This window comes from Cloeon dipterum, chromosome 4 (assembly GCF_949628265.1).
Source record: "Cloeon dipterum chromosome 4, ieCloDipt1.1, whole genome shotgun sequence".
Classification (NCBI taxonomy): domain Eukaryota; kingdom Metazoa; phylum Arthropoda; class Insecta; order Ephemeroptera; family Baetidae; genus Cloeon; species Cloeon dipterum.
Window position 1 is genome coordinate 28,487,594 of NC_088789.1, and position 23,545 is coordinate 28,511,138.

General features: G+C 44.4%; 5 protein-coding genes across 9 annotated transcripts; 3 read left to right on the plus strand and 2 right to left on the minus strand.

Moving 5' to 3' along the window:
- The first annotated feature begins 512 nt into the window (after window positions 1-512).
- LOC135944722 (uncharacterized) lies at window positions 513-1,909 on the plus strand. Its single transcript, XM_065491865.1, has 9 exons — window positions 513-614; window positions 678-708; window positions 765-916; window positions 962-1,153; window positions 1,325-1,366; window positions 1,420-1,519; window positions 1,570-1,661; window positions 1,714-1,735; window positions 1,789-1,909. The coding sequence occupies exons 1-9, from the start codon at window positions 570-572 to the stop codon at window positions 1,845-1,847; spliced, it is 735 nt and encodes a 244-aa protein (XP_065347937.1). The 5' UTR covers window positions 513-569; the 3' UTR covers window positions 1,848-1,909.
- Window positions 1,898-6,512, plus strand: LOC135944718 (sodium-coupled monocarboxylate transporter 1-like). Its single transcript, XM_065491858.1, has 13 exons — window positions 1,898-2,030; window positions 2,089-2,363; window positions 3,144-3,237; window positions 3,303-3,368; window positions 3,422-3,473; window positions 3,529-3,596; window positions 3,648-3,802; window positions 3,852-3,992; window positions 4,048-4,266; window positions 4,314-4,485; window positions 5,673-5,759; window positions 5,815-5,984; window positions 6,046-6,512. Exons 1-13 carry the CDS (start codon window positions 2,025-2,027, stop codon window positions 6,314-6,316), a joined length of 1,776 nt encoding a protein of 591 aa, XP_065347930.1. The 5' UTR covers window positions 1,898-2,024; the 3' UTR covers window positions 6,317-6,512.
- Window positions 6,513-7,566: 1,054 nt separating this feature from the next.
- On the plus strand, window positions 7,567-18,734 carry LOC135942514 (uncharacterized). Its single transcript, XM_065488657.1, has 6 exons — window positions 7,567-7,682; window positions 8,126-8,325; window positions 9,053-10,874; window positions 11,871-12,595; window positions 12,691-13,255; window positions 16,482-18,734. Exons 2-6 carry the CDS (start codon window positions 8,134-8,136, stop codon window positions 18,584-18,586), a joined length of 5,409 nt encoding a protein of 1,802 aa, XP_065344729.1. The 5' UTR covers window positions 7,567-7,682; window positions 8,126-8,133; the 3' UTR covers window positions 18,587-18,734.
- On the minus strand, window positions 11,457-14,688 carry LOC135944719 (titin-like). Of its 2 annotated transcripts, none has more exons than XM_065491860.1 (2): window positions 14,485-14,688; window positions 11,457-13,436 (listed from the first exon to the last, which is right to left on the minus strand). In XM_065491860.1, the coding sequence occupies exon 2, from the start codon at window positions 13,429-13,431 to the stop codon at window positions 11,875-11,877; it is 1,557 nt and encodes a 518-aa protein (XP_065347932.1). In that variant the 5' UTR covers window positions 13,432-13,436; window positions 14,485-14,688; the 3' UTR covers window positions 11,457-11,874. The 2 variants fall into 2 exon arrangements, with proteins under 2 accessions (XP_065347932.1, XP_065347931.1); XM_065491859.1 differs by lacking the exon at window positions 14,485-14,688 and adding an exon at window positions 13,589-13,692.
- On the minus strand, window positions 18,702-23,201 carry RagC-D (Ras-related GTP binding C/D). Of its 4 annotated transcripts, none has more exons than XM_065491862.1 (9): window positions 22,995-23,201; window positions 22,437-22,579; window positions 22,144-22,372; window positions 21,908-22,085; window positions 21,711-21,847; window positions 20,431-20,573; window positions 20,342-20,359; window positions 20,137-20,285; window positions 18,702-19,293 (listed from the first exon to the last, which is right to left on the minus strand). In XM_065491862.1, exons 1-9 carry the CDS (start codon window positions 22,995-22,997, stop codon window positions 19,130-19,132), a joined length of 1,164 nt encoding a protein of 387 aa, XP_065347934.1. In that variant the 5' UTR covers window positions 22,998-23,201; the 3' UTR covers window positions 18,702-19,129. The 4 variants fall into 4 exon arrangements, with proteins under 4 accessions (XP_065347934.1, XP_065347933.1, XP_065347936.1 ...); XM_065491861.1 differs by having other exon boundaries at window positions 21,711-21,853; XM_065491864.1 differs by lacking the exon at window positions 20,342-20,359 and having other exon boundaries at window positions 22,995-23,200.
- Between the last annotated feature and the right edge of the window lie 344 nt (window positions 23,202-23,545).

Genomic DNA, 23,545 nt, shown 5'->3' on the forward strand with positions numbered 1-23,545 from the left:
CAAAATCAATTTTAATGTTTCTTGAAAAAAATATAAAAGTTATGTATGTATTATGTCGATATGTGTTTTTTTTAAATATTATATTTTTCATAAATTGATCGTCCGCCGATGTAAATATTTTCGATTCAAAAATATTTGAAACGGAGAAAAAGCATCTTTAAGGTTGCGCAAAATGCTATCCGAAATTTGTCAAAATTTTAACTGACGCGAATTCGTCATTATCTTTTGAATACATCCAAAATCACATTCGTATGGGATAAATGTGTTCTAAAGGGCAATCCGATCATTTTTCAGCTTGTGGGGTTGAAGGGAATAAAAATGTAGGTCATCAGGAAACTAAAATTAATCATATACCTTTTTAGATCCGTGGATATCTGATTTCTTGGCGTGTGTGGTAAAATACATTTAATTTAAAATGAAATTCAGCTTTTCTCTAACGTCCAATATTTTCCAACACTCAAAAACGAATGTTCGTTATATTGTGCGAGCGCACCATTTTCCACCAGCTTCCTGCCGAACGGGAAGCGACTTTCCGCACAATTCAAATAGAGTCGCAGTTTGGTGCAGAGATGTCTCCCTATAAGCTACTCCTGCTGGTTCTCTCAGCATCACTGGTAATTTTAAAATATTTCACATTACGGCCACAAATTCTCTAATAATAACAATAATCTTTTAAGTTCTCCCTGCTGCAAGCTCAGTCAACCACCGGTATTTATCACAAATATAAAAATTCGCATGGATAGAATTAAAACATTACTGCGTAGATGACACGAAATTGAAGATCCAGGAAAAGAAACTGTCGATCAAAAGCCTGATTGCCAAAATCAGAGCGAGAATCGATAAAAAATCCTCATCTAAAGGCAAAGCAGCAAAATTGATTCAGGCCGGCATCGATTGCGCCGATTCCAATATTCAGGTTTGATATATACAAGAGAATAAACCGCACTGAAAATGTATGTAGGGCGTCGATTCCTGCTGTCCGGGCATCGACAAAGCGCTGAAAGTTGCGCTGAACAGCAAGAACTGCGCTGCTTTGGGGTCAAAAACGATTCAGGCGAGCACTTACACCAAATACTCGCTCAACTTGCTTCAAGACTTGGCCTCCAACAAACTGAACTTGGAAAAATTTAACGACACTCTCAAGGAGCAAGTGGTATGATATTATTGATTTAAAATTAAATAATGTCAATCTCGCAAATTTCGGCAAGCATAATCCTTTGGTACATATTTTTCTAAAAAACAAAAGGACAATGTATCATACGAGTTTTTATCAACCTCTTTATTTTTGCGTCTCGCTTGAAAATCATGCAAATAATATTTTCAGTGCGCCAGCGAATGTCTTATCAGAGGAATTCGAGCAAATTCGGTGCATTTTTCAAAATGTTTGTTATAATGCAATATTTGATAATAAATAATTAGCGCCAAATGGATATTCTTCCCACTGGGAAAAAAGGAAAATCTTACAGCCAAGACAAATTTTTCAAGGCAGCGTTTGACGAATGCAAAACTCCTGCAAAGGGTTCGTGCGACTATAATTTATAAAAACTAATTTGCTGATCACCTTTCCAGATTTTCTAAAAAAGACCGTGGATTTTAAAACTAAAAAATGCAGCGTGGCAGCATACGTGCAACTTCAGTGCGCAATCAGGAAATCACTGCTGGTATAATTACAAATTTTTAGATAAATTTTAATAAAAAAAATATCTAAAATAGGAATGCAACTCTTATTCTACTGGTAAATTAATTAAAATTAAATTTTGAAAATCATGCTGATAATTTTTTCCATAGAGGACCTGTGCATGGCTCAAAAGGAACAACTCCTCTTCTGCGATCCATTCAAGTTCTGAGTGTATCATGCTATCAAATAAAAGTTTGGTTATTTTAAAAACTGGAAATCAACCGCGCAGTATTTGCTTGTTTTTGTGTCCCAATAAATTTTCCTCTTGTCAGAGAGATAAAGTGGCGGAGTCTTTAAAGTGTTGCAGCGTCCTCAGCCGAGTTTCACACTACTGTCGGCAGCGAGCATGGAGGTAACAAAACACAAAAACAAAAAGTGCGACGCGGAAGAAAAAATTTGAAATTTTGCAGGGCAACTTTTCCAGCGTGACCTTTTCGTCGGTGAGCCGGCGGATGGGCGGCGTCGACCTGGCCGTCTTTTCCACCATGCTGGCCTCGTCGGCCGTGATCGGCTGCTACTTTGGCCTGTGCGGCGGCCGCCCCAAAGACAGCGCCCAGGAGTACCTGATGGGCGGCCGCAAAATGGGAATGCTGCCCATTGCGCTCAGCTTGGTCGCCAGCTTCATTTCCGGCATCACCGTGCAGGGAGAGCCGGCAGAAATCTACACTCACGGCACCCAATACTGGTTACAATTAATTCTAGCATTTTTAAAATGATCATTTTGTTTTTTCAAATTAGTTTTATTGAAATTTTATTTAAATTAAGTCGAGCCTGTTTGAATTAATTCCTTCAAAAATTTAAAAGAGCTGCTGATCGATATTTTCTATTTTATCTCGTAGTTAAATTATTTTTTTCTCCTCGATTTTAGCGTTTTTTGCAGCCTATCAGTCTACAGGGTTCGCAGAAACCCGCATTTTTTCCGTTTTTTCTGCAGTTTTGCACATTTTTCGAAACACGTGAATTTTTATTGAAGATCAAAAATTCTCGTGACAGACGACCAAAAATAGGGATTTTTACAAAATCAGGATAAAAGCTACAGGTTTTTACCATAAGACCAAAGATTTTAACACTTCGACCATCGTAATTTAACAAAAATTTGACCATTTTGGCGCAAAATGTGATCTTTTTGGGGTTAAATTCAGAAAAATGCGGACTGGTGTTTTTTCCAGCTGGGTTTTGCGCAAAAAACAGCGGGGAATTTTTGCGCATTGTAAAAGAGGTCATTTTTAAAAGTAAAGGAATGAAATTTGATCGCTTTTCAAATTTGAAAAATATTCTTTATTAATTTTTGAGTGCAATTTTAATTTTTCTCCACTAAAGTTCACGGCCCCCAGTTATGAAATAATTAAAAAATTGCGCAAAAAGTGATTAAAAAGTTTGAGATCTAGCACAGGTTCAGTTTTTTTCATTTTTTCCCCTTTTCATTATATACTTTTTACAGTTTAAATCCATTTTTCCTTTAAAGGTGTGTCCTGCTCGTGAGCTACTTGGCCAGTTTCGTCGCCGCGATGTTCTACATCCCAGTTTTCGTGAATTTGCAACTCACTTCTTGCTACGAGGTGCGTTTTTAAAATTGACAAACACTACACTGTTACTGTTTTCCGGATGAACGTGTCTGTTTCAGTATCTTGAGCTGCGATTTGATACCAAAGTGCGAAAAATGGCATCTATTTGTTTCGTTATCGGGCAGGTCTGTCCAAAACAAATATAAAACAGCAGCGAAATGACGAAATATTTTTCCAGATTGTTTACATCCCCGTGGTGATTTACATCCCGTCACTTGCCTTCAGCCAAGGTTACGTAACATTTTTTTATATTTTTAAAATGCCAACCTTAATTAAAACACGCAGTTACCGGAATCGACGTGAACTTTGTGGTGCCGGTTGCTTCCGCGATTTGCATCTTTTACACCACAATTGTGAGTTTATTTAAAAGAAAACACTGGTTGAAAATTCAAATTTAAAATTAGGGCGGCTTGAAAGCAGTGGTGTGGACGGACACGCTGCAGTCTGTGCTGATGATGGCCGCGATGATCACCGTGTTCGCCATTGGCCTCGGAAACATCGGCGGCTGGGACAAGGTTTGGGCAGCCGGCGAACGCGGCCAGAGGCTCGAGTTTTTCAAGTATTAACAAAAATCTATCAAGGAACGTTCTAATTTTATTCTCAAACAGCTTCGACCCGAATCCGATGGAGCGCCACACCTTTTGGACCCTGCTGGTCGGCGGCTTCTTCAATTACCTGTCACCTTTCACGACCAATCAGGGCATGGTGCAGAGATATTTGGCGGTGCCAGACCTCAAAACCGTTTACAAGTACGAGAAACGCGAGAAAATTTAAAATTATAATTTAATTAAAATAAAATAAAAGGTGCATGGCTTGCTTCGCCACGGGACTCGTTCTGTTCAAGTCGCTGAGCATCGCGACAGGTCTGCTCCTGTACGCCACCTACGAAGGGTGCGACCCTGTGGCGGCCAACCGAATCCAGCGCCACGACCAGTTGATCCCGTTCTTCGTCCTCGACGTCGCTGGACACATTCCAGGGCTCGGAGGACTCTTTGTTGCTGGCGTTTTCAGCGCCGCTTTGAGGTAAATAAATAAATTTTTGGTAATGTTCATTGGGGAAAAAATTGCAGCTCCATGTCGACCGGCCTGAATGCCCTTTCTGGAGTGCTGGTGGAGGACCTCTTCGAACCCTGGCTCCGCGGCGGGAATAAGATACTCTGGCTGAGAACCGCGGCGGCCGTTTGTGGATTCATTTGCCTCATGCTCGTCTTCGTGGTGCAACACTTGGGCGGAGTGCTGCAGGTACATTTCGACATACAAGCAACACTTGCAGGGCTGTGAAAACAAATAGTCGTCTTTAATTAGATGGTTTTTACGAACAATTTAATTTTTTTAGTTTGGTATAAATGGCTTAAAATTGTACAATTTGTGCTCTCAATAATTTCAAGCTCAGAAAAAAATAGTCAACCGTCTAAATTTCACAGCCATGCATGTGATAATTGTAGCGTTTTTGCCTTTTGTTTATCCATTTTTAAAATAGTTGAGCTAAAGAACTTAAGTTCCATTGTACAGAGAATGCGCCGTCAAATTATTTTACTACTTGCCTTCCGATGGATTGAATTTACGGAAGAGTTTTGATGATGAGCCACGATGACTAACAATAGATGTCTCTAAATTACTTAAAGTGGATCGAGACAGTGCAATAATTGAAAATTGTTTGAATTGTTGACTGCAATAAGCAGTTGATCGATAAAAAATTTGTTCTACAATTTGCAATAATCAAAAAAGGACCTTGCCATGCGCTAAAAATCAAATTTTTCCAATTTTCTTCAAAATTTCCAGCGCCTGCTGACCACATTTTCTTGGTAGATTTCGGTTCCTCTCGTCAAAATCTGTCCAATAGAGTATGAAACCTTTTAGGGAGACTCTTTGTTGTGAAATAAAATAGGATTTCAAATAAGGAGACAGTCCTTAACTTTGCAGCCACTTTTCTAAAGAATTTGCAATGCTATTTAGGTCAATTTAGGCTTTAATTAAATCCTAAGGGATGAATTTATGCATTGGCAACAGTCATTTTCCATGATTTTGCAGTATCAGTCCTCTTTAAGAGAAATAAACCGTCGTGATAGCGCTGAAATTGCGCATCGCACAACAAACAACCAAATTTTCACTGTTGAATTCATTGTTGCCCTTTCCTTGCAACAAGGAAATTCGTGTTAGGTTGTTGAGCAATGCACAATTTTTCCACTACGTACATAGACGAAATGTTTTTTAATTTACCACTGTTAAATGTAAATGATTAAAATGAGCTGCTAAATTTTCATGTATTTACGCTTTCCATGCAAGGGAAATATTTGAGATTTAAACGTTTTAGACCATTTTTAGTTTAGTTTAAGTGGCTTAAAATTGCATTATTCGTGCTCATTTGATGATTTTAAACTCAGAAAAAAATAGTCGATCGTCTATGTGTAAATATCATAAAATTCCAGGCGGCTCTGAGTTTGTGTGGAGTCACGATTGGCACTTTGCTCGGCGTTTTCACGCTGGGAATGTTCTTCCCGAGAGCTTCCAGCAAAGTGAGTTAGATCTCGTCCTCTCTCTTTTCCACATTTAAAAAATGCATGTTCTCAGGGAGCCTTCGTCGGTTCGATCGTGTCTCTGCTGATAACAGGTTTCATCGCGTTCGGGGCTCAAATCGCGATTTTCGCCGGGAAGCTGCGCCACCCCATTCTGCCCATTTCGATCAGTTCCTGCGCCGACAACAGCACCATTCTCACGGACTTCCACAAATTGCACAATCCGTAAGTCGCGCGTTAAAATTAAAAAAAAATGTAATAATTAATTACTACCCGTTTTGAAAAGGCACGACAACAGCGGCGTTTGGCCCATTTTCCGCATTTCCTACTGGTACTACACGGTGGTCGGCACCATGGTCGTCATCATCGTCGGCTACCTGGTGAGCGTCCTCGACGAGGACGACTCGCGCCCCAGGCGGCCGGTCAAAAGGAACCTCTTCTCGCCCGCTGTCCAGTACTTTTTGCCTCCGGATCAAGACGTCCAACCTGTCCCGGAATCGGATTTGCTGGTGTCGGATCCCCTGCCAGACACGATTGGAATCACGCTTGTAAAATAGCCGCCATTGGAAATAAAAATTTTGGTTTTGGAAATTGTCTGAACCAGTCTGACCAGTGCGCTTTGGGGATTTGAAAGTTGGGGTGATATTCGTTGTAATATTGTTCAACTTAGAGGGCGTTATTTAACATCTGTTTGGTCGCGGTGCATTTTTAGGACAATAAATATAAATCATGATGACGATTTTGCATTAAAGATCTGGTCTGTCTTTATATTTATACCCTGAAAATGATTCAACATTGATTCGCCGAATTTTCAGTCTCCGCACGCTGACTAATGCGTATTCCCCCTTAATATAATACGCGTGCCGGACAATAACTCATGTTTCCTTCCACGGTAGCTCTCTTAAAGACGAATCGAAGCGGTCCAATTACGGTCCATTTGGGCCCGCAAAAAAATTAGTCCGAAGGAAAACGACAAATTTTTATTTTTGTGTGGCCAACGGGGCCCGAAATAAAATTCGACAAACCCCCGTTGTAAAAAAGTTTTGAAATTTATCTGGGAATCTTTTAAGACCAATCACGACCCGATCCGATAAAAATCCTAGAAATCATTTCTTTTTAAAGTTAAAAAAAAACGTTTTTATGCACTTTTCCCATAAGATAACATGGAAAATAGAAAATTCGCCATTATTTTTTCCACAAATCGACCCAGATTGCTATCTTTGCTGTTCTAGGAGGCCCAACGCCGGTTTGGGAACCAATTTTGAGATTCCTCGCGCCCATAAAAAAAATTAAATTTCGTTTTTTACGGTTTCCCGCTTGCCGACTCGAAAAAAAATGGTTTTATTTTTGTTAAAATTCAACAGGTTGACGGATTTCAAGTCACAAAATCTTAAACGAAAGGTCTCACCAAGCTCTACAAACTGATTTACCCTGATGACCTTTTTCAGGGTATCCCACCCTGAGATCGGTCCTGGAGCCACTTTTCTCGATTATTCCGACGCCAATCGGCTGAACCAAACGTCAAGTGCGAAGCGCTTGTTGAATCGCAATAAAAGACCAAAATAAAACAACACCGCGCAATCAATTATTCATATCTAGATATATCCCAATATTTAATCTGCATTTCTGAAGGATATGAATCACTGCGAGTGCATAGAGGCAGCTTGAATAGAAGCCCAAAAGAGAGCACCAGCTTGGCGGTTTTGCGATAACAAAGTCAGAGCCTGGCACGCAGATTATGAGAGTTTCCCTTTAGAGGAGTTCACCGCGAGAACGCCCTAGCACCCATCCTCGTCATTTCGCCGCTAGATGAGTAATCATGCAGTGCTGCACTAAACAGTACCTCAATTAAAATGGTACTCTCCGAAAACAGCATGATTTTAGCGGATTAGGCCCAAACACCAACCTCCGGCGACACGTTAGGTAACTATATATAAATTTGTTTTAATTTAATATACTTGCGGTTGTAATTAAATTATTTTTTAAGTCGACACATCACGTTAAATTGTTTCAATCAACTCATCGTCTCGATAAGCATTCTTAATTATAGAGATGAAAATAGGAATAATCCAATAGCGGCAGGCCCATATTTGCTTATTGAGTCAGATAACCGCGCGCACAAGCTAGAGGTAAAGCTGACACACACTCACACACTCACACACACCGCTCGCAGCTTTCTTTATCTTTGGAGCAGGCACAGCGAGAATGATGAGATAAAATAATTGCTGCTCTAAAACTCGCACGGCGGCGGGCGGAAGATGTGTGGGCGCCTCCTCTCTCACGCATTAATTTGTTTGTTTGTTTGTTCGTCTGGCAATCGACTGATTTTGAGTGTGACTGGACCCTTGCTTATTATTTTGTCGCAGCGGCGAGGATGCAGGGGAGCAGCGTGCTGCTGATGCAGCTCCTCATCGCGAGTGCGGCCGCGGCCAGCGCGTCGATGCCCGCCATTCACGCCCCTTGTCCGGTCGACTGCGTTTGCGAGTTGAGCGGCATGCCTCGCAGGGTGGACTGCGCAGGACGGCATTTGCAGAATTTCCCTACTGATCTGCACCCCTCCACGCAGGTACTGTAATAAATAATTTTCTTAAAATAATTACATAGCAGATAAATGAAAATGAAAAATAAATTAATCATATAGATAAATAAAAATATTAAACAAGCGAAAATACACAAGTTGTATAAGCCCTTAGTGTTCCAAGCCGCCAACAGATGGCGCCACCGCATACTTTCGTAATTAATTTATTTTTAAGGATTTATCGCTGTGATTTCAGATTCAATCTTGCCACTGTGCATTCTTCACTTAATTTTCTTTCTTTTGACGTGCTGAAAACCAAAATCAGTCCAGCCATTCGCCGTAGAAACATTGAAACAGATTTAATATTTCAAAAAATAGTTTTTTCCAGATTCTATGGGGATTGGCTTAACCGATTTTGGTTTTCCGCACGTCAAAAGAAATCATATTAAGTGAAGAATGCACAGTGGCACGATTGAATCTGAAAGTGCCTTAAAATTAAATTTATTACGAAATTATACAGTGGCGCCATCAGTTGGAGGCTTCGAACACTAAGTAGTGCTTAAACAACTGGCGAATTTATCAAAATTCTGGGTGTCTGAAATTAGGTCAGATCTGATTTCCTTATTTATATTTCAGATTACAGTTAAAATCATTCTTTCCCTATAGTACACTTTTTTAATTTTTTTACGCGCACAAAAAAAAACATTTGTATTGAATTTAAATGCTATAATTATGAATGTAACATTTGAGTTAATTTGTTGTTTATCTGTGCCAGCACTTGGACTTGTCAAACAACCAAATATCCGCTTTGCCACCGCGGCTGAGTCATCTCGCACCGCAGCTGGAGACGATTATACTGAAGAACAACTCGATTTCCACCATTCCCGACGACCTGTTTCGCGGGCTGACGGACCTGCGCTCCGTCGACCTCTCGTTCAACCGACTAGGCGCGCCGTTTTCCGGCAAAATCTTCTCGTCAAACTCGCGCATCTTCGATTTCTCGCTGAGCGGCAACTGGAATTTGACGCAATTGCCAAGCTTAATCAGCTCCGATTTGGAGATTCTCGACTTGAGTTTGTGCGGCTTATCTTTCGTGGCCGGAGACGCGTTTTCCGGCCTGACGGCGCTCAGGTCGCTCAACCTGTCCTTCAACCCCCTGGAGGCGTTCCCCGAAGGACTGGCGGTGAAGACGCTGCGCCAGCTGGACGTCAGTTCGTGCAACCTGACGACCCTGGCGGCGAACAGCCTGGCGCGCCTGCCCAACATCCAGCAGCTGCAGATCTCGCGGAACAAGAGGCTGGAGCTACCTGCCGAGGCGCCGCTGCGGTCCAAGTCGCTGCTCGAGCTGACCGCCGACCACTGCGACCTGAAGGGTCTGGCCCTGTCGCAGCTGCCGGCGCTCACGCACGGCTACTTCAGCTGCAACAAAATCACCGGCGTCCACACGGGCAACTTCGCGAGGAATTCGGCCCTGCTGGAGATCGACCTGAGCCAGAACCTGATCCGCGAGCTGCAGCACGACCTGTTCATGAACGCCAAGCAGCTCGTGTCGGTCGACCTGTCGAGCAACAGGATCGAGTCGGTGGGCAACGACCTGTTCGAATGCTGCGGCGCCCTGCAGTTCCTGAACCTGTCGCGCAACGACATCGCCAGTCTGCCCGACGTCCTCACCATGCCCTCGCTGGTGATTTTCGACCTGAGCCGCTGCCGCCTGCAGAAACTGCCCACGGGGCCCGACTTCCTCAGCCGCATGAGCAACCTGAACACCCTCCACCTGGGCCACAACGAACTCAAGTCGATTCCCAAACTCAAGTCGGCCTCCCTGAAGAGCCTGGACCTGAGCTACTGCCACCTGAAGCAGGTGGGCCACGAAAACTTTCGCAACCTGAGCAAGCTGCACAAAATCAACCTCTCGGGCAACCGGCTGACCAACCTGAACGCCAGCACGTTCCGGGACAACAAAAACCTGGGCAGCCTGTTGCTGGACGACAACCCCTGGTTCTGCAACTGCACCGACCCTGAGTTCGTGCGGCTCTGGGAGCTGACGGAGCGGCTCTCCGAGGGCAGCAGGAACACGCTGCGCTGCCAGGACCCTGACGAGAAGAGCGGCCTGCTGTGGGAGGAGGCGTGCGGCCAGTCGCTGCCGGCCACCTCGCCCAGGGACAACACCGTCCTGCTGACCGTCATCCTGGTGGCGTGCGTGGCCACCATCGTGGCCGCCGTCATGTGCTCCAAGCGGGCCCTGCACTCGGGCAGCAAGCCCGGCGGCAGCGGCGGCCGCCGCCTCCGCCGCAACCAGCCCGCCGTCCCCGCGGCGACGGCCTCCTCGGACGACGACTCGGACGACGCCGTGTCGGTGCGCGTGCCGCGCGCCAGGGTGCGCAGCGAGGATACGCGTCAGTGCACGCCCTGCGCCGACAGGCAGCAGGCGGCCGCCGCCGAGCAGCCGCCCACCTACGAGGAGGCGGTTCTGCTCGCGGCCTCCTCGGTCAGTGTCGCCATAATTGACCCTGTTCTCAGTGCGGCCGACGCCTCGGACACGGAAAGCGGCGCCAGTGAGAGTGAAAGTAATGTTGTTGCCACAGAGTCTCGAGTCAGTGAACTCTAATTCGCGATTTTTTAGCTACCAATTTTGAAAGACGACTGATTTTTACCCTTTTTTCCTACAGCCACATATGTAAATCAGATAGAAACCAAATTGTCTTAATTCCCAATGCTAATAAATATAAATACATGAAAAGTTAACCCTAATTTCTTATACTTCAGACCAAAAGTGCCCCAATTATTCGAATTTTACCGGTTTCGCTCTCTTTTTTTGAGCAAAGGAAATTAATTGCTTCTGGGGGGAGAAAAATTATGAAAATTTAATAGTGAGAAGAAAAAAATAGTCATTTTTAGTGTTGAATTTTTTTAAATTGCAGATTTTTGAAAGGGTTCTGTGTCATTAAAATTCACCAGTTGATATTAGCGGCGAAAACTGCCTAAATTCAGAAAGCTGATTTAATTTCCAATTTTTTTCTAAAGAGCAAATTTATCTCAAATTTGATATTTTCGCACGAAATTCGTCTGAAAATTTCAACTGGCCTTTGGAGAATTATCTGGGAAAAACCAAAATTAAGTTAATTTATTCGAGAATCATCGCAGAATTTTTTTGCATTGATGACATACAGAGAAAAAACTTCTGAATTTTAAAACTTGTCCATTTTATTTACACGACGACCTGCAAAATACATATCGGTGCATTCACACAAAGAAGCAAAAAGAAATGAACGCGTGCAAACAATAAATCCTCTATCATATACATTTTATTAATAGCATAATAAAATAGCACTAACTGTAAATGTATGCAACCTGCGCGACATGACTGATGGGCGCGGTTGCCTACGCCGAACAAAACTTGGAGCGCGCGCGCAGTGCTGTGACGATTGATAAAATAATGTTAAGTAAATAAAAGACTGCGTCTACACTCGGACTTTAATCATTTGGGACAAACACGCGTATTTCTCCATTATTTTTTTTGTTATCTGCTAATTTGATGCTTCACGTCTCACTTCTTGTACACTTAAAAAAACCTAATCAAGGCTATAATATAGCACTTTACTCCTCCTCTCCGAACGGGTTTGACGAATTTCCGTTGCTGATAACGCGCGGCACCTGCGGCGACATGTCGACCATTTTCGCGTGCACCAGGGTGGGCGAGTTGGGGCTGGAACGCTCCGGCTCGTCCGACGACGGCACGTGGATGAACTTGCGCGGCGGCTTCTCGACGGCGTTGTTGACCGGGCGGGGCGACTCCTGCGGCTCCACCACCACCTGCTCCAGGATCTCGTCCATCTCCTTGGGCACGAAGCGCTTCAGCTGCTCGTCGTCGCAGTCCTCGTCGATGAAGCGCGACACGCGACTCTCGAGCGGCGAACTCGGCGTGCTGAGCAGCGCCCTGGACATTTCCTTCATCTCGGTGCCCTCCTCGCCGCCGCTCGGCGGTGGCTTCCGGTTCTTGGCCACCTCGACCGTGCTGATTGTGGCCACCTTGGCCACGCCGTCGGGTCTGTCCTCCACCTTGCCCTTGATGGCCGCGTACAGCAGCACCCCGACGAACATGGCCAGGATGATTCCGAGGATGACCCACGACGTGGCCGACTGTTGCGGACTGCTGTCCGCGTCCTCCTCCGGCGCCTCGTCCACCTGCATCTTGCCGCTCATCTCGGGCGCCATCATCACCAGGTTGTTGGTCTCCACGTTGTCCACCTTCTTGTTCACGATCGTGACCGGAGCGTCTTCTTCGTCCTGCTCGGGCACGGGCGACGCCACGTCCTCGGTGCTGCCAGAATCCTCCACGGAATCGTTGAACACCAACGGCACGTCGGGAATTTCCGACTCTTCGGAGGAAGGATAATCCGGTTTATTCGCCAGAGGGCTCAGACTGGCGGTGACCTCGGCCACGGTGGGTTCCGGCTCTTCCTCCTTGTCCACGGGCAAACGGAATTCGTCCTCCTTGGCGGCGGGGGTGGCCTCGAGGTCCTGGACACTGGCCGCAACGGCTTTTTCCTCCGGCACGGCCTTTTCGGTCGGCTTCTCGGACGGCACGGCGTCCAGGTTTTGGTCGACCTCTTCGGCAATCTCCGGGTTTTCCTCATCTTTGTAATCTACCACCTTGTGCTCAATAAATTCGTGCTCCGTGACGTTTTCGTCCTCGTCCACGCCGTCGACGGGCTGGTCACTCAGCATCAGGTCTTCGTCCTGGGGCAGCATGAAGTCTTCCTCCTTCTCCGTGACGACGGCCGGCGTGACAGCCTTGAACTCTTCCTCCACGTCGTCTTCCGGAAACTGCAAGGGAATGTCCTTTTCTTGGGAAATCTTCTCGGGCGGAGGAGCGACGTCCAGGTGGGCGTCAGACGCGTCGCCGAGCAACTCGACCTCTTCGCTAGGGTCGACGTCTTTCGGCGGAGAGTCGTCTATCCTGTCGATGGTCTCCTCGGTGGGACAAACGACCTCGATCTTGTCCTCCAACGGCGTGCAAAAGCATTGTTCCGGGCACGTCTCGTTTTTCTCGATGTATTTCACTGGGGCCGCCGTGGGATAGCCGGAGGCTGCCGCCAGGGTGCAGGCTGCACCCAAAATCAGGGTCAACAGCGCGACGCTGCAGGGCTTCATCGCAACTAAAACAAACACAAAGAAAATAAATTTTGAGGGATAGATATTGACATTATCCAATTTAAACACGTCACTCGGTCGATAGCTGTGTTTATACTGTCCGCGCGGCCGGCGTGAATCGACACTTTCAGCTCAATTCACTTTCAAATTTGCTTACAGCGCTCGCTTAATGCAATTTTTCTTGCGGCCCGGCCTTCAACGTGAATCATCTTTCTTGAACCACCGTTAAATGGCGTGTCTCGCATCAGCGCCGCTCAGGGGAAAAAATAATCAGGTGAGATGAGAAGAACAATAAATTTCAAAACGCAAATTACGAGTGCGCGGCGATTATGGCGCGTTGATAAAACGGCTACGTGCTACAATAAAAAAAAAACGGCGTGTTGAGCAATGCGTGGTCGTCGCGCGAACGGTCAATTGGCAAGCGCGTCCCCGACTAATCACAATTATTGTATTATGCACAGATGCTTCAAGACTCACATGATCGCGGACCCTGCCTCGGCGGAGAGCGGCGTCAAAAGGTGTCCTGCGGGCGGTCCTCACATGTAAAGTGCTCTCCCAAAGACAAACGCAGATAAAATATTGTACTTTCCAGCGACGCGTGTGTGTGTGTGTGACGCGGCGGCAAACGAAAAAAGCTGCTGTGCGGAGGATAATCCGCGGCGCGACGCAGAGAGCGAGATGTGCAGTGCAAGAAGTCTCCTTGCCCACTAACCAACGAAAGCCATTATAACACACACACACACACACATGCACACACTCTCTCGCCTAGGCTAATCTGCCGCGGGGATAAATTTTAATACACTGCATGCACAGCCCGCGGCCGGTGGAATGTGTGCAGCGCAAATAGCCGTCGCCAGCAGTTGACAAAACCGTACAACGTCCACCCTTGAAAACAAACACTGCTTATTCACTTTCTTTATCACCCGGCGGCCCAGATCAAAATGGCAACCCACTTTTTCCGCTGTAATTTTGTTTAAAAATGGAGCGATTTTCGGCGAGAAAGTAATTAATTAATTGTAAGAAAACTGAAAAGAGCGCGAGTGGAGGACAAACCTGTTTCAAGTCGTGCCGCTGAGGAGAATTAACTGACCAAAGTGTAAGGCGAATGAAGGCAGGGGGAGCCGCGCCGAACCTCGCTATACTTGGAACTCTTTGCTCGGAATCAATCATGGCTGCAGTCAACATATTATCACCGTCACGTCGCGATCACTTTATTGAGCATCACCATAGCAACTACTCCTTATCTCGCACGCAGATAAAAAATAACAAAATTACCTGCGCTGATACCGCACGCAGCGTCGCGTCGCCGACTGTCCATTCCGGGCCGATTGTTCCAGAGGAAATTACGCACGCCCTGACCAAATACACGCCGCGCGCACCGTTGTTGCTTCATCCTCATTGAATATCAAATCGCCGATACGCGGCCGGCGTCTGGAATAATTCTGTCACCTTCCTTTTTGACATTCAGCAATAAGTAGTGCTCATTGTCGCAAGAGGAATTCATTTAAATATCGCTCTCTCTCGCGCACAAACGCTCACGTCATTTTTCGACTGAATTAAAACACTCTAAAGTCTCAAATTCAAAAGAGACACGTGGCAGTTTGGACGAAATTCACTTTCCTCGTGATTTAATTTAATTTAAACCATGAATTCAAATTGGTTTATTTATTCGCAAATCCACAGTTTATAAATTCGAGTCCTGGACTTTTTTTGAAAAAAATAAATCAAACTTGTCAAGATTAAATTTTATTCATAAATACAATGTTTCAGTGAGACGCTTTTTAATTTAAATAAATACGTCTAAATATATCTTGAACTGTGTAGTCGTTTTAAAAATAATACAAATCCATCAGATTATAATTTTTTTAAAATAATTATCGTCCGACATTTTTCTTTCGAGAATTAAATTCCAAAACCTTTGCTGCATCACTCGACGTTCCAGAAAATACATAGTTGACAAAGCCTGCATTACAGCACAAATCTTGGGTCAGGTTGCGAGCGAGGGCTCAGGTAGTGAAGTAATAGAGATACTTCACGGAGATAAGAAAAGTGTATTATGACATGTTCTGACACGAGAAACTAATCGAAAATGAGGTGCACGATCCCATTGAAGCGTCCATTAATTCCAAGAGGAAAGCCGTTTTTTTATTTAAAAAAAATTGATAAACTGAATTGATGAAACGAGCTAGGCCGAGAGATTATGTATGTATTTGGTGTGTGCCAATTTCAACAAAATTGAGAAATCAAACAGGAAAGAGAGTGTCATCGTCGTCTGTGCAAACAGCGATCGGCGCAGGAGGAAAAGGTGCGAATAAAGAGTGAGATGCTGTATCGTCATCAGCGGCAAGAGAGTCGCGCGCTGCTCTGCTCTGTTCGCTTATCGTGTGTGTGTGCGAGCGAGTGAGTGTGTAATCAGCGGCCGCCTCGCCCTGAAAACGCACCAACTAACCGATAGCGCGAGAAGCAAAAGAGTGAACGAACAGACGGCCGGCCGTTCATCTAATGTAGATCTCCGTCAGTATTATTCGCAGTCGCGCAATATCTGCTGGAGCAACGATAATAGCCGTACAACAGCTCATCACCCACCGCGGGCATACATTTATCTGTCATTGAGCGGCGCAGAAGAAGCACTTCATTTTCTTTTCAAGGTAACCTCGAACAATGCACGCGGCAGGCACATATATATGTGTATGTATTTGTCGTTAAAAAATCTGAGGCTGCGACGACAACACCTCTCGCGCCGCTGCTGGTGCTAATTTTTGCAATACAGTTAATATGCACCTGGCATAAGAAAAAAAATAGAATTTAGCTCCCTATCCGTTCTATACACATAAATTGTCAGTTGTGCCTCAGTCAGTGATAAGGCGCGATAAGTAGAGGCTGACGCGGATATTCGTTTATTTTTTTTTATACAATACAGGGAGAGGTGCAATGAAAGGCGGTTGTTTATTAATCTTTATCTGATAGTTGGAGCAAATATGCTCGAATGAAATAATGGTTGACTTCTCAAATGAAACGTGTGGTCATGTGTGTGGTCTGGTTTGTTTCAGCAATTAGAAAATTAGCGATGAGGTGCCAGCCTGCGCTCGTCCTGATTCTTCTCACCTTCGGACTTGGGTGTCAAGCGCAGGATGAAGAATTCGACGTCCCGCCCAAAGAAGAATTCGACGTCCCCAACAATGACTGCCCTGTCCATTGTGTTTGCAGCCAAAATACCGACCTGGAAGTCAGTGTCAGGTGCGAGGATCTGCAGGACGGCAATGGGCACAAACACCTGGTGGCCGACCTGACCGGCCAGATGCAGGCCATGGTCACCTCGCTGGAGGTGTACAACTCGAGCATCCATACCCTGAGGGAGAGCTTTTTGGTCGGTTCCAGGAACTTCAGCCTCCTGCGCTACCTGAGACTCAGCTTTTGCGAAATCGAGAAAATCGACCTGAAGGCGTTCAAGACCGCGTACTCCCTGGAGGAGGTTGATCTTTCCAACAACATCCTCAAAGGCGTCCTCCACGCGGAGACGTTCAACCTGCACTGCCCCAACCTGGTGCTGTTGAAGCTGAAAAACAATCCGAAACTCGACCTGCCGGTCAACAAGCCGTTCCTCAAGTCGCAGACCCTTCAGGAAATCGACCTTTCCGACTGCGGCGTCACCCACGTCTACCAGCAGTCCTTCGCGAAATTGCAGCGGTTGACTTACCTCAACCTGGAGAACAACGCCATCGAGTACGTCCACCCTGACGCGTTCGCAAAATTGCCGCACCTGGAGGAGCTCAACCTGGCCTTCAACAGGATCGTCAACGTTCCGCAAACCTTGCCGCTGAGTCTGCAAATCCTGAGTTTGCGCGGCAACCGCGTCTTCAACGTCTCGTCCCTGACCGAGCTGAATCCGGAAATCGGCATCAGCGACCTGGACGTCAGTCAGTGCGACCTGGACTTCCTCCCGGTCGACCTCTTCTACTACCTGCCTGAGTTGGTCAACCTGAACATCAGCCATAACCAGCTGACCACCTTGAACGCGCCGTTCGTTCTGCGCCAGCTGCAGTACCTGGACGTCTCGTACAACGCCCTGACAGGCACCCTGGACAAAAATCTGTTCACGCACACGTCCAGACTGGAAACCCTGAGGGTGAGTCACAACCAAGGCCTGGAACTCCCCGAATACGGCTTCCTGGGCGACCTGACGTCCCTGTTCTACCTCGACATCTCAGGGTGCGGCCTGCGGCAGATCAGGACGGCCTCGATCGACACCCTCACCGGTTTGGCCCACCTGAACGTGAGCCACAACGCCCTGACCACCATTCCCGCCCACATCTTCCGATCTTTGTCGCACCTGAGCATCGTCGACCTGTCCTTCAACAGCCTCAAGCTCATCCCTGCCACCCTTTTCGAGGACAACGCGAAACTGAGGCACCTGATCCTGAGCCACAACGAGGACCTGGACGGCGTCTTGCAGAACGACCTGCTGGCGAACAACGCTGGGCTGAAACTGCTGGACATCTCCTACTGCAGCTTCGACGACCTTCCCGAGAGCCTTCCCCAGAGCCTGACCAACCTGAACATCGCCGGAAACCCCATCGAGCAGCCGAACCAACTGCTCAAACTGGTGCAAGCGCTGCCCGAGCTGGAGAACCTGCAGGTCGGGCAGGTCGAGTGGAAATGCTCCTTCTCCGTCACATTCCTGAGGAACGCCCTGCAGACCAAGGGGGTGCGCGGCGAGCGGGGCGTCAGCTGGAGCAACTGGCACGACGGCATCTGCCCTGACGACGCGGCGCACCAACAGATGGCCAGCTTCCCGATTTTCACGACCGACAGAAACCTGATGGGCACGCACTTCTGGTCCATCGTGACCTTCTTCCTCACCCTGTCGATGTGCGTGGTGATCGCCGTCGGCAGCACCGTCGCCTACAGGAGCTGCAGGAACAGGGTGCGCGCCAAGGCCGCGAGCCGCAAGTACCACACCCTGAGCGAGTCTCCGTCGGCGTCGCCGGCGCCGCACCGCATTTACAAGGAGACCACCGTGCCCATCAGCAAGGCGGACGTGCAGCCGGTCACCTTCAGCAGGAGCTTCATCTTCCCCCGATTCCCTGTGACTCAGTCCGATCTGCCGGTGTCGTACGTCGAAGGAAAATTCCACCACGACGAGCTCGTGCCGTGATACGTTTGTGAATATTAGAATTGAAATAATTATTGTGAATTGCTACTAGTCCCTTAAAACTATTTTAGAAGGTGATATATATCGTGATTGTACTTAAGAATGAAATCAATAAACGTGATGATAAACATTTCATTTATTAAAGAAAATAGACGTCTGCGTATAATTTACACCAACATCAAATTAAACTGTTTTTCCTTTATTTTCTTAACAAAATTTTAGATAAACGTAAATAATGGCACTAGAGCAATAATTAAGAGGATTAAAATTAATTTACAAATAAGAGAGTGAGTAGCACACAATATCCTAGTTATTGCATGTAAGGTAAAAAAGCTAAACGATTTCTAAGATAAATAAGAATTTATTTTCCAAGGATGTGAGACAAGCCTGGCAAGCTCGCTTGTTGATTTCCACATTTAAGAATAGCGAAAATACATTCGACAGATTCGAGGCAAGAGGAGAGAAATCAAAGTCGTACCTTTCATTTAGAAAAATAACAGCTGACACATCCTACGAGAGGGCTAAAAGATCACATTATTCGGCGGCTCAGCTGTGTTGCTGGCCGTTGACGAGCTCGCCGCCCGCCTCTTCAGAGCCGACGTGCTCGGCCAAGTGGTTGCTGTTGCCCGCAAACGAGAGCTGCTTGTTGCGCACCTCAAACACCTCCTGGATGGCTTGTTTGAAGCACAGAAAGTTGTAGTCGATCGTGCCTGAGGGACAGACGATTCAATTTTTAGAAAATAAATTTGGTGTCCTGTTTCGATCCCTTTGTTTGGCTAGGTGTCAGGTTTCCATTCATTAGAGCTGTCAAAAAGTCCTTGGTTCCCACACCAAGAGATGAAATTAATAGATCGAATTTCTTCAGCTTTCAATGATTGGTTTTTTGCTCTATGATTAGAGGAATGATAGTGAATTTTGTAGACAAATTTGCTCAATAGAAAAAAATGGAAATTTGATCAGCTTTCTGAATATAGGCAGTTTTAGACGCTAAAATTAACTGGTGAATTTTAATGCGGCTAAACACAGACCCCTTTCAAAAATCTGCAATTTTTGAAATAAGAAAAAATATCTTTCAAGACTCAAGAGAAATATCTTTTATCTTCTCACTATTAAATTTTTATAATTTTTCTCCCCCCAGAAGCAATTAATTTCCTTTGCTAAAAAAGGGGAATGTAACCGGAAAAATTCGATTTTTCATTTTGGGGCACTTTTGGTCAGAAGAATATGAAAAAATTGATCAGTATTTTAAAATAAAAATCACTATCATTTTACATTAATCATAAGCCACAAACTAACTCTTTGTGGGGAATTATTAACTTTTTAAATGCCAAAAACGAAATAATTTTAAATTAATCATGAAATTTTGGGCAATATTTTCTGAAACTCTTCAAAAATAGCAAAATATTCCTATAAAAATATTACCACCCCTTTTTTAAATTATATTAATAACCTTAACCTTTTTAAAGTGGTTCACAGAAATTGCTCTGAGTTATTTGAATGATTAAAACGCAAAACATGGATGTTTTGTCAGCAAAAGGAGAAAAAATGCAAACCTTTTCTGTCAAAGTTGTCTTCCCGGAGGATGCAGACAAGGGCAAGAAATTTGTTGACCTCCCGCAAGTAGAGGATAGTGCCGTTGTTGAGCTTGATGATGCTGGAACTCTCATTGTCGAAAGCTGCGGTGTCCGTGTCCTCCTTCAGGCTGTCAGGAAAAACAAAAATTAATGCCGAGTCGAGCGGAAATAAATTTGAACCTACGCAAAAGGGCAATAAACTCTGTTGCGATAGTTACAAAAGAAGCGCATAATTAACGTTGTTTATTGTTGCGAATGAAAGCGATTGCTCACCCGTAGATGCAGGACACGTCTATAACCACGTCGATCATGTCGCAGCACAGCTCGTAGCTCTGCATGTCCACCGGAGAAGAGTCCGTCGCGATGTAGATCTTCGACACCACGTCGTACAAAAATGCTTTCTCAATCGCAGAGTTCTGAAAATGCAGTTTTTTTATTTAAAAAAAATGATGTTACGTGAAAAGTTAACCCTAATTTCATATACTTTAGACCAAAAGTGCCCCAAAATCCAATTTTTCGAATTTTACTTGTTGCTTTTTTGAGCAAAGGAAATTAATTGCTTCCAGGGCAAGAGAAAAATTATGATAATTTAATAGTGAGGAGGAAAAAATAGTTCTTTTGAGTCTTGAAAGTTATTTTTTTATTTTTTTAAAGGGGTTTGTGTTTGGCCTTGTTAAAAATTCACCAGTTCATAGTAGCGTCAAAAACTGACTAAATTCAGAAAGCTGATTAAATTTCCAGTTTTTTCCTACAGAGCAAATTTATCTCAAATTTACTATTTTCGTCTGAAAATTTCAACTGGCCGTTGGAGAACCTATTATTTTTTTATTGGAAAAAACAAAATACCCTAAATTAAGTTGATTTATTCGAGAATCATCTCAGAAAAATTATTTTTCCATTTTAATAATTTCTAGATGATGCTTTAAATTTGACAAAAGTCTGAGAATGTTTAGACTTTATATCCCTCCAAAATTTCGCTTCCTAAATACGCGTCCCACTTAAATCGACCTTGTGAGAGGGCGTAACTCGCGGAATATCTTAAAGGTGCCTGCGGTTCCCCAAAAATCCTGAAAAGGAGGAGTGAAAGATGCCAAAAATCTCGGGAAATTCAATTTTTTCTGATTTTTTTTGTATAACCTAGAAAATATTTAGGATTAAACGGTTTGTAACAAATAATTGGTTTTGAAATTGTGTCGAAATACTTAAAAACTCAAGGATTGTGCTCATTTGACAGCCCAAACAATGAAAAATAATTTATTGCACATCCCTATGTTAGGAAACACCACATTAATTTAGAATTTTGTTTTTTCATCCAACACAGGAGTGGAAATAAAAATTATATAAGCTCTAGGTGAAAAATTGACCGTTTTTGTTGATTACAGAGAAATTTTTTAGTGCATGATGGCTATCCTTAAGGAAAAAAATCGAAGTGTTAATTTTAATAATTTAAATTAGTATTTGAAAAAGAAAAAATTTAGCTTAATTTTTTTCAGCATGCAAAAGATAATCAAGATTTTAATTAAAATTTGAAATTCCGCGTTGCAAATACTCACAGAGATCAAAATGTTGAGCAAGTTTTCTAGGATAGGAAGTTGGGGAATGAGTTTCTGCACGACTTTGCTGAAGGCTTCGAATATGCTGTGGTCGTAGATGGAAGTCTGGTGGAAGCTCAGGTGGATTTGGTCGTAGCCTGAATCTAAATCGTTTTACAAGGTTTCACCCGGAAATTAGAAAGAAGATTGATTCGAACCTAATTCTGCGAGGTTCTCGGAGGCTCTTTGGTGGATGTCGCGCTGAGTTTCCATCTTGAAGTCGTCCGACAGGCCGTCTACTTTGTGGATGAACACTTCAAACTTAATGCTAGGGTTCACTTTGTAGCCTTTGGTCACGGTCTGGTGCAGCTTGGCCAGCGCCTCGATGTAATCGTCCTGAATAATCAAGAAAATTGGTTTCAATTATGCAAAAAGGGGCAGACCCTGAGCTTACCTGCGCGTCGATCACAAAGACGAGGGCGCCGCAGCCGCCGAAAATCATGTCAGAGTCAAAGTTGGGATCGAAAAAGTCGATCTGACCGGGAAAGTCCCAAATTTGAAACTGGACAAACGACGAGTTGGAGATGTCGTCTTTGATTATCTTATTCGTGCTCTCGAGGAACAGGGTCTCGTTCGGAGACATTTTGTGAAACACCACTTTTTGAATCGATGATTTGCCACTCCTTAAAGTACATACAAAAATTATTAAAATATTTTTATTTTAATTAGAGGCAAAAGGGGATTAACCTCCTGAGCCCCATGAGAAGGATTCTAGGCTTCTGCTCGCCGGAGAGAGCGCCTCCAGCTTCTCCATCCTGGTCGTAACCACCGTAACCAAAGTCCTTAGGAAACGATCCCACGTACTGATCCTCGTCGTCTTGCTCAAATGACTGCGTGAAAAAGAGAAATAAGAGCTTTTTAATTCTGTTATTTCGTTACACCAACGATAGTTAAATCGGATTTAATTTGTTTGAAAAATATTTGTAACAAAAATCTTCAAAAGAATTTCATTAAAATGTTAAATTTATTGCTCAATAGTGTCACATGCAGTTCTTTCGATTAATATTGCTGGCATACCATTAATTATGGATTTGTCGCTCATTAAAAATTGACAAACACAGTAATTTATTTAATTGTTATATAATATCTCATTTAATTTCGCTTGTGTTTAAACAGTGTTGACATTAAATCTAGAATTATCTGTAATTATCTTAGTCATTAAATCGGCTTAGTAAGAATAATGCATTTATGTAGAGCAAACAAAGGCCGCTTTACATTGTGTCTCCTTTTTCAGCGAACACTCACCATTTTGCTGCAACGACGTGAACCCGTTAAAGGCGAACTCTTTTGCTTAAGAATTCCCGATGCAGCTGAATCAAAATCTAACCAACACTACCAAATCTACGACGGAGAAGCAAAGCGAGACGAAATTATTCCGATTCCGGCTTCACAACACTTTACTTGTTTCGGATCCACCCCTATGTAATGTTTGTAGTCGATCATATGATTCGGCCGGATGTTCTTGACTCAAATCAGTCTCCTTGAACGAATTTTGTCCATTATTCAATTAAGAAAAGTCAACATTTTGGATTTAAAATGTAATTTGTTATTTATTAAGTTCAAAATTGTTTTATTTCGAGGGTAAATACGACGGCGAGGTGCGAATTTGACTCAAATAACAAAAAGGGGGCGAACGCAAACGGCGCGCGCATACTCAGCTCTGCTTCGAACCGGTTTTATGCATACACAAAAACCTGCAATACCGGTTAGTACCGAAGCATTAAAACCAAACCGGTTGTACCAGTGGCTTCAGTTTCTCCACCGGTTCCGGTATTTAAGAGCATACAAAATACCGG